General features: G+C 43.4%; 2 protein-coding genes across 2 annotated transcripts; one reads left to right on the plus strand and one right to left on the minus strand.

Annotated features, from left to right (window-relative positions):
- Nucleotides 1-8,788: 8,788 nt before the first annotated feature.
- Nucleotides 8,789-13,062, plus strand: LOC138136865 (collagen alpha-1(I) chain-like). The gene is made up of 5 exons (XM_069056186.1): nucleotides 8,789-8,958; nucleotides 9,047-9,081; nucleotides 9,606-9,634; nucleotides 9,688-11,941; nucleotides 11,994-13,062. The coding sequence occupies exons 1-5, from the start codon at nucleotides 8,804-8,806 to the stop codon at nucleotides 12,902-12,904; spliced, it is 3,384 nt and encodes a 1,127-aa protein (XP_068912287.1). The 5' UTR covers nucleotides 8,789-8,803; the 3' UTR covers nucleotides 12,905-13,062.
- On the minus strand, nucleotides 13,025-15,192 carry LOC138136866 (glutamate dehydrogenase, mitochondrial-like). Its single transcript, XM_069056187.1, has 7 exons — nucleotides 14,552-15,192; nucleotides 14,305-14,505; nucleotides 14,172-14,258; nucleotides 13,929-14,098; nucleotides 13,765-13,881; nucleotides 13,231-13,719; nucleotides 13,025-13,179 (listed from the first exon to the last, which is right to left on the minus strand). Exons 1-7 carry the CDS (start codon nucleotides 14,925-14,927, stop codon nucleotides 13,066-13,068), a joined length of 1,554 nt encoding a protein of 517 aa, XP_068912288.1. The 5' UTR covers nucleotides 14,928-15,192; the 3' UTR covers nucleotides 13,025-13,065.
- Between the last annotated feature and the right edge of the window lie 840 nt (nucleotides 15,193-16,032).

A 16,032-nucleotide genomic window follows, 5' to 3' on the forward strand; every position in this document is an offset into this window, starting at 1 on the left:
AAGCAAATTACAGTAAGTGTGTGTTTAATTAATTAGTATATTTAATTGTTGCAGTTTTTATTTTTAAGACGTTAAAATCTCCAATGCTTAGTGCCGTAATTTTTGACCCATTAATAAATGCTTTTTCTGTTGGAGGAAATATTTTGTAATAAATGAAAATGTGGAACACATTTTTTTCTTGAGAATGAAAACGTACCCAGAGAAGTACACATTCTCGTAACAATCAATTATTCTCCGTTTTCGTCATTTGAATAATTAATAAATCAGATTAATGAATTACAATTGTTAGAATGAAGGTTTGTAATTGGAAACTGAAATGCAAGAAATAATTGGAACTGGTAGGTTTGTTGGGACGCAATGAAAGAAGAAACCAATCAGAATTTAAACACAAATAGAATTTCTGACGTTGCAACACGGCAGCCATCTGAATCGATTACAGTGTTGTCAGCAAGTTGATGCGGTCTTTTATAAAGAATGTGCATGTCTGCAGTATTCCTTAGGCGAAGAATTTTTCTTGTGTATCCATTCAAGCAACTTGTCAATGGAGTAAAAATGGTGAATCTCATTTCCTACATCGGCTTTGTTTCAATGTTCGCATTAAACATTTCATAAGCTGTAGAGAAAGCAAATTGTTCGAGAAATTACGTCCGAGTTGTCAAACTTTGAAGGTGATAATGTCCTGGCGCCTCCACCATTTTGCGCCGTAAAAAAGAATTTTTATGGAATATTTTTGTTAAAGCATCAAAGGGAACATACAGGATATAATAAAATAATTCATTTCAACTTTTCTCGACGTTTCGGTTATTTGTTACTTCAAGGAAATACATAATAAAGAAACTAAAAACAATAAAGTAAATGAAAAATTTATTCATGAATTCAGTTTAGTCATTATTGAATTCTATCGTATTGTCATGGACAATTAATTTTTTATGTTTTATGTGTCAAGGAAATAATTTGCAATTCACAAAGAAGTTCGTTGAAATAAATTTTACTATTAATTTCAAAGCTGATAGATTTGATCATGATTTTGTACAAAATTAAATTTAATTTTAACGTAAAATTCACTCAATGCAAGAATCAGGAACAACTCGTCAAACGTTCCTTCATGCAAAAACTTATGACCATGACCAGAATCTCCTGTGTAGAATATACTAGCGAATCTTCCCATGTTTTCATAGATCTTATTGTACCCTGTACTCCTCGCTGTATCTTCCCTGGATCTCCCAGAATCTTTCTGTATCACTCGCGGAGGTCCCTGTAGTTTCCCCGAATCTCTTTATCAGAATTTCCCTTGTATTTATAAGTATTTCTCATAAAACTCCCTGTATCTCCCATAGACTTCATATCCCAGCTTTGCTTCTATCCTCTATGGCTCTCCCTTTATCTCCATTGGATCTCCCATCTCAGATCTTCCAGTATCCTTGTATTTCCCCCGGATCCATCTGCATCTTCCTGGATCGCTCCATTGTATCCAGATTTCTCACGAATCTAGGCGTACCTCCTCTCAATTTCCCATCCCAAATCTCTCCCTTCTATGGGTCTTGCTCTTCTATCTTCCCTGGATCTTCTATCATCCTGGATTTTTCTGTATCTACTCCCAATCTCTTTATATGTCACATGGCTTTTACATTCCAGACCTCGGGAGCTCCTCCGGATGTCCCTGCATGTGCCACGATTTCCTTCTATCTCATATGAATCTCTTTGTATCTCAAATGCTGGATCTTCCCGTTTCTCCCTGTGTTTCCTTCCAATTTCACAATATCTCGCATGGATCTCGCATCCCAAATCTCGCTGCATCTCCTTCGGATCTCTTTGTATCTCCCTGCAGGTGCCCTGATCTCCTTCTGTCCTCTACGGATCTCTTTGTATCTCCCATGAATCACAATATATTTTCTTAAAATCTCCTTGTGTTTCTTACGGATCTTCCTAGATCTCTGTGTATCTCTCCTGGATCTTCCAGTATTTTATATCAATCTTCCTCTGTCTGCCCTGTATCTCTAATCCTGGATCTTCTGGTATCTCCATATGTCTCCTTCCACTTGCACAATATCTCACATGGATTTCGCATCCCAGATCTCCCTGCATCTCCCTCGGATCTCCTTGTATCTCCTCCAGATCTGAAGGTGCCCCGATCTTCGTCTATCTCCTACGAATCTCAATATATTTTCTTAAAATCTCTCTGTGTCTCCTTGGGATCTTACTAGATGTGTCTGTTTCTTCCCTGGATCTGCCATCCCGGATCTTCAAGTATTTTCTATCGATCTCCCTCTATCTTCCCTTTGTCTCCAATCTCCAATCCTTCCTATATCCCCCTGTGTCCCCTTCCGATTTCACAAGATCTCGCATCCCAAATCTCCCTGCACCTCCCTCGTATCTCCTCCGGATCTCACTGCAGATGCCCCGATCTCCTTCTATCTCCTACGAATCTCTTTGTATCTCCAATAAATCCCAATATATTTTCTCAAAATCTCCCTGTATTTTCTTCGGATGTTCCTGGATCTCTCTGTATCTCCCCTGGATTGTCCATCCCGGATCTTCCAGTATTTCCTCTCGATCTCCCTCTATCTCCCCTTTGTCTCTTTCACAATATCTCGCATGAATTTCACATCCCAGATTTCCCTACATCTTCCTCGGAATTTCTTGTATCTTGTCCTGATCTCCCTGCATCTCTCCCGGATTTACCTGTATCTCTCCCTACATCTTCCCTAAATCTCCATATATCTCCCAAGCACCTCCCTGTACCTCTACCGGATCTCCCCGTATCTTCGTAGACCTCTTAATATCTTCCCCTAAATCTATCTCCTGCATCTTCACGTATCTCCCTGTGTCTCCTTCCAGTTTCACAATATCTCGCATAGATCTCTGATCCCAAATCTCTCTCCATCTCCTTCAGATTTCCTTGTATCTTCTCCGGATCTCCCTGCATCTCTCCCGGATTTAACTGTATCTCTCCCTAAATCTTCCCTGAATCTCCACATATCTCCCAAGCATCTCCCTGTACCTCTCCCGGATCTCCCCGTATCTTCCGTAGACCTTTTAATATCTCCCCCTAAATCTATCTCCCTGTGTCTCCTTCCAATTTCACAATATCTCGCATAGATCTCTCATCCCAGATCTCTATCCATCTCCTTCAGATTTCCTCGTATCTTCTCCGGATCTCCCTGTATCTCTCCGGGATTTACCTGTATCTCTCCCTAAATCTTCCCTGAATCTCCATATATCTCCCAAGCATCTCCCTGTACCTCTCCCGGATTTCCCCGTATCTTCCGTAGACCTCTCTATATATCCCCTGAATCTCTCTACCCTCCCGTATATTCCCGTATGTTCGTGGATCCCCGAATTGATCTTCCCTGGATCAGTGAAGCAAAAGTCTCCCCCATAAAGAGGTCTTCAAAAAAAAAATCTCAAAAATTTCTAAACCAATTTTTGAAAATTTAAAGTGGGATTTTGTTTGAGAAAACTATCTTTCCTGATTCTCTCCATTCTCAACTAAATTTTCATCAGATGGATTTTAGTTTTTCTCCCACTTGTCTTAGCTCTGACCACATTGTCGCTATCGCAAACAACACCGGATGCTTTGACACACAGAACTCTATTTAATGAAGCATAAGAACCGACTTTTGGAAAAAAATTGAATTAACCCGTGTGAAATCGTTAATTTCTCTCATTCCATTGTGTTCCAATTAGAGATATCATCGTACACTACATCTGCTTCGACAATTTTTTAACCTTGCTGTTGTTTCCTGCCAGAGTCTGGATCGTTGACACTTCCCTTCTGTGTATTTTTTTGGCGGCAACCTCGATCGGTGCCAGTAACGTCCATCACCCGGTATCTGTGTAACACCGAATGTAAAGCGTTTTAAGGCCACGATCGCACGCACGATCTTGAAGCACCGCCGAAAAAACGAAAATTACCCGCCGATGCGCAATTAAACACTTAATTGCTGCAATTAAGCGGTAGGACAACGCGACCGATCGACTGCTGCATCAATCAATCTCGTATCAGCGAAGGTCGCGTTGCGCAACCACGGCCGATTTATGGGGTTAATCTCTGGCGATAGAGGAGTAATTTCTTTCATAACCTCAGCACGTAAGTCCGGATCGTGATTAAGCGATGAACCTAATCAGCTCAACGTGGAGCTCACGTATCTTTTAATAACGTGATATTCAAAATGTGGATGTGTGCTCATGAACCAATGCAAATTACAAGATGCGTTCGGCACGGCTGCGTTTCGACACAGCCTCACAGGTCGATGCTTCGATTCCTTAAACTGAACATAATCGGAGCGGTGTGAAGGTGACGATTTTTCCGCCGTAATTCGGTTTTAATACGGATAATTGGAGACGTGAACGTCAACACCGCAAACATTTTTGCGGGATCGACCTTAAGATTATAGTAATCGCGACGAGCCTTAACGGCCCCAAATCATACGAATTATCGTCTGGAGTGCCGTCATTATGACGTAAGGGAGAGTGGACAGGACAAAAATCAGACGTCTGACTGACATTTGAAAGGTCCGGCCTTCTTGGATCGCTGGATGTTCAAGATGGCGGCACGAGCGCTTCTGTCAATAATGATGATGCATACGCGACTTATAGGGACGACTGCAATCTTACACTTTTTTGTGAGGTTATGTGATGCGAGTGATGCGACGGTAATTTCGTTTTTTAGGACGAGGACCTACTTTCAGCGTCGTAACAACTCATTTTCTCTGAGGTTTCATGTAAATTCTTGCGGTGTGCGTCATTACATGTTAATTTAATAATAATTATAGAATATTAACATTAAAGGAAGTGTTTACCGTAAAATCACTTATTATACATTTCATTATTGGCTAGCGCTTTTTATTGGTGGACAAAGCACCTACTTCACTTGAAAAAATTCAAACCAAAGAGCATTATGATTATTATGATTATTATTATTTCTTTTTCTTCAGCTATAATGCCAGATAGTTTATGACTTGTATGTACCAACTCTTCTGCAACAAATAATCTAGGTAGGTACTTAAGATGCGAAGACTGCTCGGAGTGTTGTCCGAACTGATACAATGAAACACAATTTTGATTAATTTTTTTTTTTTCAATATAGTCACGTGAGACAGTAATATCGGGTGCTCATTTAAGGCGTTCAAGAGTTGATTGTGAACGCACCACGGATTAAAGATCACGGATCAGCTATTTAAATCTAACCTCACTTTTTGCGTTGTTTGTGTTTTTATTCTGCAGACTGATAAGGGGTGCGTTCACAATCGACTCTTCAACGCCAACTTTGATGATGCAGATGTCCTTGTACTTCAAGTCTGGAAGATGAGTACCAGGAAGGTACTAGTTTAGTTTTGGGAATAAATAGAAATCACTAGGGGTTAGATTTGGGGAAGATGTGGGTTGTTTAAAAATATACAAAAGATAAGCTTCACTCGACATTTGGCCTGGAAATTCCTATACGCAAAAAGTACATGATAAACAATTTTTTTTATCACTCGATGAGTTCTTTGTTAAGAACAATAAACGATAAATTATCCTCGCTCTTAAAAAAAAACAAGGAAAAAACCTTAAATCAAATAAAAAAATAGTAGGAAGTAGTAATATCACAAAAAAGTGGAATAATAACAAGACGAGACTGAAAAAAAAAGAAACAAAATAAAAAACACATGATAAGAAAAAAATTAATGGGTGGAACGTGTTCAAATTGAAAACTTGCTGATCTATAGAAGATCAACAACTAGCAGTAGCTTCTGGGTTCAATCCATCGACACCTGATGACCATCGATACCATTTCCTGGACCTAGTGGCTTCCCTGGAGCAGGAACAGCTGGATGTAGTACTTTTGAACAGCTGTTAAGACTCCAAAAGGACATCAAGGCTTTCCAAGATACTCCCGAAATTATGTATACATCTTTGCAGGAACTGGAAGTACTGCTCTCTTAACATCAGGACAACCATCGAAATAATTTCCTTGTCGTAGTGGTTTTCTTGGGATTCTTCCAAGTGTTCTAAAACCAACTTTATCTAGTCAACTTCCAAGACGGTTGCCAGGACCTGGTGGTACTGCAACTTCTTCTTCTCTTTTCAAGCGTCATCGAGACCTGTACCATTCCCTGGAGGTTTCCCAGGAACTGGTCTTACTCTGTCTGGACCAGGTGGACATCTATCACGACAACCTGCAAGGACGTTTCCTGGACATGGTGGCTTTCCCGGTACAACTCTATCTGGATATCCCTCAAAACCTTCTACTCCCGGTGGATTATATGAAACCCACAACTGGACAAGCACCATCGGGACCTGGACGGTACTCTCCGCCACAACCTTCTCCTGGAGGATTTCCTGGAACTGGGCAAGCACCATCTGGAACTCCTTTCCCAGGACCAACACCGTCTGGACCTGGATGATTTCCTTCACCACAACCGTCCGGATGATTTCCTGGAAGCGGGCAAGCACCATCTGGAGCTTCCTTCTTAGGACCAACACCAGCTGTGCCTGGGAAATATTCTTCATCCTGGAACAGGACAAGCTCCTTTCCCAGGACAAGCACCTTCCGGAACCGGTGGTCAAAGACCGCAAGAACTATCAGTTACTTTCCTTGGAGCGCAAGGACCGCTAGAACCTGGACACTACACCGGGCAGTATGAAGAAGGCTCTTTCGACGAAGGAGATTATTCTGCTATTCCTGGTGAACCGGGCCAGGATTACCCAATTCTGTAAGAAATTCCAGAAACTTCATTTTCTTGTGACCAACAACAATATCCTGGATATCTTCCTTTACCACAATCTTTTCCTGAAAAATTTTCCGGAAGTTGTTTGCTCGAATGTACAATCTTCCATCATGAATAATGTTTTTTATTAAATGGTGTAAATGTGCACATTTACGACTATACGATTGTTGAAGGGCCGGAAGGACCTGCAGGACCTAGTTGTCCACAAAGTAATTTACCAAAATATAAATTACTTTGAAATGTACTCATATGTCCTGAGAGTTTTCCTGATTATTCGATAATAATAGAGAGATAACAATGACCTACAGGATTTTTAGTTATCCAAAAACCAAAGAATGAGAAAAAAGAAAAGAAAATTCCAAAAAAAGAGAAGTGCAAAGAGAAGAGGCAAGAAAAGATCAAACATGAAAAGGTAGTAATAAACATTTTTTATTAAATAGTTATTTACGAAATGAGTGCGAGAAGACAATTTTCGCGCATTATTTGAGGCACGAGCGACGAAGGAGCGAGTGCTTCATTTGTGCGAATGTGCCGAATACCCCGAATATTTTTTGAAACGAACATTATGTCTGATTTGTCGTATACCCTTTGTGAATAGATGGCGCTTGTCCATACCAAAGTGTCAAATAGAATTAACAGCAATTTATTTTCAATCTTTCGAAATGTTCATCATCCAAATTGGACAGATGGCGTTTTGTAAGTCAGAGTTTATTATTATCAAGTCAAAAAAATGGCTTCCAGAATGCTCTAAAAGGCGAATGCTTTTTGAATGATTTTGAAGCACTAGTGCGCGAAATCGCCGTTCTCGCACTAGTGGGAATGTTCTTTGGATGATTTAGTGCTTCAAAATGGCCTGCGACAGAATAGTAGTAGAACATCGATTTCGCGGACTACTATGCGGCCGCGAAATATCATTTTGAAGGTAGTGAGTTCAAAAACTATTTTGATAATTCATTTTACTGACAGTAGGTATTGGAATGATGATTTTTGTCCTGAAGCCAGAGTAAACGTAAGTAACATTTTTGTTTTATGTTGAAGCTCTTGCATCTCCTTCACCTTACTTGATGAGATAAGAGATGATATTATCAGTGAAGATAAATGGTAAATACATAGTTTGCAACCGAATAATTGAGTTCTACTCTGCTATCAAGTCAAATTATCTGTTGGTTTCATCACATCCAAAGCGCTTAAATTCGTCGCTTCTTGTTGATCTGTCAGATAAAATTTCGTTGGCTCTGCCAGACCCTCGCTTGCAAAGAAATTAGCCAAGTGGGTAAAAATGCGCACCGAAAACTCTAATGACATCATCATTCATTACAAATCCTAATTAACCGTGCATATGCCTGATATTTAACGATCGACTAAAAGGAAAAAATTCCGAATTCGTCCTTCGCAAATCTCAAAAAAAAAAAATCCAAGAGAACGCGTCCGTCTCGCACCTCTCACCACCACAAATCATCCAATCAACACAAAATTAAAAAACTGTCTCCCTAACAATGCACTCTGAAATCCATCGGATTTTCTCACAAAGATGCGCTCACGTTGTCTCGTTATTGCGGCTACTTTCACCACGAGGACGGCGATCGAATCTTGGCGGGTGGACGGCGTGGCTGCTCTTCTATATTATGTCACCGGCGACTTTTTGTTCTCTCCCGGTAAAAATGACGGAGGTTCTGACACACTTTTGGTAATGGATTTTACATTAGACGGCATTGTGGCCATGAGGAACACATTATTTTTAAAAGAAAACACGTCATCGGCCGAGAACAAGACGCATTTTGGTGTAATTTGACGCTGCAGGTATTCATCAGACTAATTATAAGCATATCACCGCGAATTCCGCGAAGACAACGCCATGCAAAATGACATTGAGCGGAAGACGCGAATGCCCCAACAAAACACCCAGATTTTCAAATATTTTCGTCCCGGAGAGCCAGCTCCAGCGACTCCAGACCGTCGAAGGTCGCAGCATGTGGAGTTTTCGAAAACGAAAACGTTCCTCGCCGGGAAGAAGTCTGCAAAACACTGAGAAGCGACTCGTGCAAACGATTGGCGCACACCGTAACAATTCCGAATAATAGTCCCCTCTAATGTTGGCGTTATCTAACAAAGAGCGATTTTTTGGAGGTGGTGAACAAAAGGATGATACCGTACGGGGTTGGTTGCTATATAAACAGACGACGACGCACAATGAGGTGCAGTCTGTTCTAAAATCCTCATCATTCAGTACTCTCCAGGAGCAGAGGTCAGTTACAATAACCAGTGGCGAAAAGTGTTGTGTCATCGAAGTGTACAAGTGGACTTGTCGACTAATTTGAAAATAATTGTTTCAGGAGGCGCGACATGGACTGGATAAAATTAGGAATAGGTGAGTTTTTGATTGATATCTCTTTGGAAATAAGTTTGTCTCTTTTGATCGCAAATTCGGGTCCATCTTGTATTAAACTGTGGTCAAGATTTGGTGGATCGATAAGTCCTGATCGATTGATGAGGTGTTGGAGAGATTTGTACTCATTCTCATAAAAATGCAACAACAATGAACGTAGCAATAATAAACAGATTTTGTAGTAAACTGTGCGTTGCATAAAAATCTTATGTAAGCCATTACAGATTAGCTTATTATAGATAGGCATTAGTGAGGTGATTACGTGGAGAATGTGTATGAAGATTATTTTCCCACTTTCATCAGTTCATTCAAGACTTGTCGTAATTCATTGCAATTTCAACAATAAAACTATTCAGGGTAATAACATAATCATTGCGCGATCTATTTGGCGGTCTCAGCTAATAAATTGAAAGATCAAGCATTTACGATCCTCAATTGCTCATTTCTTTGACATTTGATCTTCAACTACTCTTTTCTTTGACATTTATGGTTAATTTTCGTTTCAGTGCTTTGCGCCCTATTTGGGAACATTTTGGTAAGTGTTGCCAACTTGCGTCACTTTAATGACAGATGTCACTTGTACTTTAGGCACAGCAGGGGTATAGTTACGACCGTCCGGAAAAACCTTTTGACAGTCCAACTGGATTTCCCAGTCCGGGAACTCCAGCTCCTGGACCTGGAGGTTTTCCTGGAACTGGTCCCACTGCTCCCACACCGGGAGGTCAACCGTCAAAACCGTTCCCCGGGACTGGAGGTTTTCCTGGAGGGACTCCGTCAGGACCTGGTGGATATCCCTCCGGACAACCGTCGAAGCCGTTCCCTGGGACTACTCCCACGGGGACTGGATATCCTGGACAACCGTCGAGACCATTCCCGGGAAGTGGAACCACTCCGTCAGGACCTGGTGGATATCCGTCGGGACAACCGTCGAAACCGCTCCCTGGGTCTGGTGGTTTTCCTGGGACTACTCCCACGGGAAGTGGATATCCTGGACAACCATCGAGACCGTTCCCGGGGACTGGAACCACTCCGTCAGCACCTGGTGGATATCCGTCAGGACAACCGTCGAAACCGTTCCCCGGGACTGGAGGTTTTCCTGGAGCCAGTCCGTCAGGACCTGGTAGCGGATTTCCTGGAACCACTCCGTCTAAACCGTTCCCTGGTTCTGGTGGATTCCCAGGAACTGGTCCCACTTCACCGGCAGGTCCTGGAAGTACTCCATCGGCACCTGGTGGATATCCTTCAGGAAGACCATCGATACCGTTCCCCGCACCGGGTGGATATCCTTCAGGACAGCCGTCAAGACCATCGGAAGGACCTGGGGGCTTCCCTGGAACTACTCCTTCGAGGCCCGGTACAGGAGGCTTTCCCGGAACTGGAGCTACTGCTCCTTCAGGACCTGGTGGATATCCTTCAGGACAGCCGTCAAGACCATCGCAAGGATCTGGAGGCTTCCCTGGAACTACTCCTTCGAGGCCCGATACAGGCGGATTCCCCGGAACTGGAGCTACTGCTCCTTCAGGACCTGGTGGATATCCTTCAGGACAGCCGTCAAGACCATCGCAAGGACCTGGAGGCTTCCCTGGAACTACTCCTTCGAGGCCCGGTACAGGCGGATTCCCCGGAACTGGAGCTACTGCTCCTTCGGGACCTGGTGGATATCCTTCAGGACAGCCATCGAAACCCTTCCCCGGCTCTGGTGGTTTCCCTGGACCCACTACTCCTTCGTTCCCAGGACAACCACAAAAACCGTTCCCTGGTTCTGGAGGTTTCCCAGGAACTGGTCCCACCCCGTCTGGACCAGGTGGATATCCATCAGGACAACCTGCAAGACCGTTCCCTGGTTCTGGTGGCTTTCCCGGTACAACTCCAGCGCTTCCTTCTGGACCTACTGGATATCCCTCAAAACCTTCCTCTCCCGGTGGATTATATGGAACTCCACAAGGTCCATCCGGACCTGGTGGTTATCCCTCGAGGCCTGGTACAACTGGACAAGCGCCATCAGGACCTGGACGGTACCCTTCGCCACAACCTTCCCCTGGAGGATTTCCTGGAACTGGGCAAACACCATCTGGAGCTCCTTTCCCAGGACCAACACCGTCTGGACCTGGACGATATCCTTCATCACAACCGTCCGGAGGATTCCCCGGAAGCGGGCAAGCACCATCTGGAGCAACACCGGCTGGACCTGGACGATATCCTTCACCACAACCTTCCCCTGGAGGATTCCCTGGAACTGGACAAACTCCAGGTGGAGCGCCTTTCCCCGGACCAACACCGGCAGGACCTGGACGGTACCCGTCACCACAACCTTCTCCTGGAGGATATCCCGGAGCTGGACAAGCTCCAAGCACTGGTCCTTTCCCAGGGCAAGCACCTTCCGGAACCGGTGGATTCCCAGGTGGTCAAAGACCGCAAGGACCATCAGTTACTTTCCCTGGAGCGCAAGGACCTCTAGAACCTGGACACTATACTGGGCAGTATGAAGAAGGATCTTTCGACGAAGGAGATTATTCTGCTATTCCTGGTGAACCAGGCCAGGATTATCCAATTCTTTCCGAAATTCCAGAAACTTCATTTTCTTGTGACCAACAACAATATCCTGGATATTACGCTGACGTAGAAACAAGATGTCAAGTCTTCCACATCTGTGCCAACAACAAAACGTATGATTTCCTGTGCCCGAATGGTACCATCTTCCATCAAGAATATCTAGTGTGTGTTTGGTGGAATCAATTCGATTGCAATTCAGCTCCGTCGCTTTATGGTGTCAACGAGCATATTTATGACTATTCAATAGTCGGAGGACCTCAAGGACCTGCAGGACCTAGTTATCCACAAGGTAAAAAATTTTGATACACAATTTTGTATAATATTTTGCAACGTATTCATAGGTCCTGGAAGCTTCCCTGGCGCTGGAAGACCGTTAGGACCCGAGGGCCAACCCGAAAGACCAACAGGTCCCGGAGGATATCCCACCACACCAGGTGGATATCCTGGTGTACCTGCAGGATCAGGTGGTTATCCTAGTGGACCACAAGGACCAGGAGGACGACCTCAAGCTCCTGGTGGTTACCCCACCGGATCTCAAGGGCCTGCCGGATCAGGGGGTCAACCTCAAAGACCGGGTGGTTATCCCACCGGACCACAAGGACCAGGAGGACAGCCCCAAAGACCAAGCGGCTATCCCTCAGGACCAAGCGAACGTCCTCAAGGACCAGGAGGTTATCCCAGCGGGCCACAAGGACCTGGTGGCTATCCTTCAGGACCACAAGGACCAAGCGGACCAGGAGGACGTCCTCAAGGGCCAGGAGGTTACCCCACAGGACCACAAGGACCAAGCGGGCCAGGAGGTTACCCCAGCGGACCACAAGGACCAGGAGGACAGTCTCAAAGACCAGGCGGCTATCCCACAGGACCACAAGGACCAAGTGGACGTCCTCAAGGGCCCGGAAGTTACCCTAGCGGACCACAAGGACCAAGCGGGCCAGGAGGACGACCTCAGGGCCCGACAGGTTATCCTACTGGACCACAAGGATCAGGTGGGCAGTCTCAAAGACCAGGCGGCTATCCCACAGCGCCACAAGGATCGGGAGGACGTCCTCAAGGGCCAGGGGGTTATCCCAGCGGACCAGATGGGTCAGGAGGTTATCCCACTGGACCCCAAGGACCAGGAGGATCTCAAGGATCTGGAGGACCTCAAGGACCTGGATACCCTAGTGGAAGACCGTCAGTTCCTTTCCCGGGATCAAGCAAACCTGAACAACCAACAAGAGAATATTTACCACCAGACAACGGAAAATGATTTTGCTACTAGAGTACCTCATCCTTGAAAGTATTTAAACTAAATAATTTATGTATATAGAAAGTGATAAATAATTTTATTTTTACAATTTTATGAATAACAAGCAAAAGAAAACAAGTGTAAATATCTATAATTTTTAATAAATAGATTTTACAATACGCTTACAATTTCTTTAATTCACAAATGGAATTGTGGATACTCTGAATAGCTTTGATGTATCCGGCGGTTCTAAGGTCCAGATCCAGTTTATAATCTTTAGCAATTTCCAACAACTCCTAAAGAAGAAAATCTTATAATTTAGTGTCGCAATGTTGTAAAAACATTACATTTCCCGTTTCGCTCATGACGTGCTCAATCGCATAAGTTAAAATATCCGGTTTCATATCACAATCGATAATTTTTTGAGTGGTTGCCGAAGACACAACCTGACGCGTTTTCTTCGTTACGTTGAAAGTAGTCAAAATATGCTTGTATAGATGTCTCAACACAGGTAAATCCTTCTTCGCTTTTCTCCAAGCGAACAAGTACTCAATGTAAGACGCGACCGAATGTCCTGAAGAAACATAAATATCAGGAAGGACCAGTTTAGAACGTCCCATCAAGATCCGATGAGCAGTCGGGGTAATGGAACAGTTGGCAGCCTCAACAACAATCTTAGCTTTGACTTTATCGGCCACGTAGCAAATCAAACCCTTTTGCTGCGCCGCCAAGATTAGAATGTCGCAATGCTCTTTGAAAATTTCGTCGCTGGCGATTGGCTTGACATTAGTAAAATTTTGAATGGTGCCCAACTGCTTGCGGTGCCTAATCATGCCCTAAAACCCAAAAGTAAAACGAAATCGAGAGTGTTGACTCTCAACCTGGACATCCACGCCCTCCGCGTCGTACACGTAGGCGTCGTGCTCCTTGACCCCAACACAGACGGCACCACAGTTTTCCAGAAACTTGGCCAAAGCGCTTCCGAGCTTGCCCAACCCCTAGAGAAAAAAATGGGTACAGTGGCCCCAAAAACTAGACACTCAACTTGAATGATAAAAGTCTTTTGTTCTAGACCCTTGGTCATGTTGATTTGTTCCAAAATTTTATCGTTGTTGATGAAGTGGTCCAAAGCGAAGAAAATCCCTTGACTGGCCATTCTGGGGTAGTTGTCGATTCCTCCCATCTCTGTGGGTTTCCCCGCAACCATCACCTTCTCTAAAAACAAGCGGTGGAGACTGTGGTGTCGATTCAAACCCCGCCCACACCTTGGCGGGAAATTTAAGCGTACCATACTTGGCGGGAAAGATCGACGCAATCCAGGCCATTTCTCGCGCCCCCACGTTGACATCCGGCTCGATGACATCAGTGAGTCCATCTGAAGCGTAACCTTGAGACGCGTCAAGAACAACTGTGGGTCTTACCACAAAACCCTTTGGTGTAGAGTTCCGCGGCATACTTTTTAACAATTCTTTGCAGTTCCAGTTCGCTGTACTGCTTGGGGTCAATCTTGATCCCGCCGTGCGCCCCCGCCAGCCTGATCCCCATGCACGAGTGCTTGTACGTGGAGACCATCGCCAGCCCCTTCATCTGGTCGCGCGTCACGTCCTCTTTCATCCGCAAACCTGGTGGATTAAAATGATTGGTGGTAACTGCACCCGGCGCGATTACCTCCTAGACAAGTGTCGAACCCCGAGAAGAGCCCGTGCTGGGCCCTGAACCCGCGAATTATCTCCTTCTTGCCGTTCTCGCGGTCTATGGGAAACCTGACGTCGATGATGGAGTTGCACTGGTCCAGCAAGTGCACCGCGGTCATCACTTTCTTGTTGGCTTCGCTGTCGGTCAGCATCTTCTGTTTGTCTTTCAAGCGCGACACCAGTCTCGGGAAGCATATTTCGTAGGCTCTGTGGAGGAACCAGTTGGCTTGGTCGAAAAGCGCCGCGTTCGCGAGATAGAAAGAGTTTCGGTAGCGCTCCGGGATTTCGTAAGTGGAATAGGACGTGGTTTGTGCAAAGGAATTTAGAATTTTCGTGTTTTTGCAAGCCATACTGACAGTTTTGACGACACCAATGACAACTCACTGACTTATCAAGTTTTATTGAGATAATTCAATAACTAATCAACATGCAAGTAGCATTTTTAGAATTATGTACATAAAATACGGAGTGAGTGAAACAATAAAGTAGGCGACCATAAATACTGGTAAATAAAATCGTTCTTAAGGTAGATCCGCGTTTAGAATGTAAGGCCAGCTTCTGAGTAAGTGTTGAAGATTTTCTCGACTGAATTAGAATTCATTTAAAACAATTTAAAAAACAGTTAACGAAGGAAGAAATTGAAAAAACTACAAAAGCCTGTAACTGATAAACTTGATAATATTACTGAATTTACGCAACAAATTCTTAATTCGGACAAAGTCCTCATGAGCGGAGCGAATCCAAAAAATGTTTTAGCAATCGAGGAAGAAACAAAAATGTTTCAAAGAATGCAGAAGCCAATGATCTAAGCGAATCGGATCATTTATTTTATTACCATTACCAAAATCACCTTCAGTGCATACCTCAATAAGTTTAGATCCAAATAAAGATTTAAATTTTGATATTATTGAAAAACAATTTAAATTTGAAAAACCTTTCTTTTTAATATCGTTAGATATAAAAAATCGAAATGCAAAAATTGATACAACGATACCGGAAATATCAACTAAATTAAAATCATTAAATGCACACATTACAAACGCAAAGAAATCACAAGAACAAGAAAAAATTGATAATTTACAATATGTGTATTCACAGTTAAAAAAATATAAGTGTTTTAGAGGATATTCGAAAAATTCCTTTCTATGAAAAGGATAGTCGCAGACCCCAAACAGGAAGCGGTATTTTTTCAGATCCGAATGAAACGGTAGAACGTCTTGATGTATTAATAGCGTCAAGAAATGCTGGAAATGATTCAATTGAAGTATACAGGGTGTTTGAAAATTGCTAGTACAAAAAAATACTGGTAATTGGTGATGGTGAGTTAGTCATCGACAAAAAAAAAAATTAATAAAAGTCCTCTAGTTTTCGAGATAAAAATTACTAAAAATTGAGTTAAAATTGTCAGTACTCGTACCATTGAAAGTTGCCAAAATCTTGCAAAAAAATATTTAT

The sequence above is a fragment of the Tenebrio molitor genome, chromosome 8 (genome assembly GCF_963966145.1).
Source record: "Tenebrio molitor chromosome 8, icTenMoli1.1, whole genome shotgun sequence".
Taxonomy (NCBI): domain Eukaryota; kingdom Metazoa; phylum Arthropoda; class Insecta; order Coleoptera; family Tenebrionidae; genus Tenebrio; species Tenebrio molitor.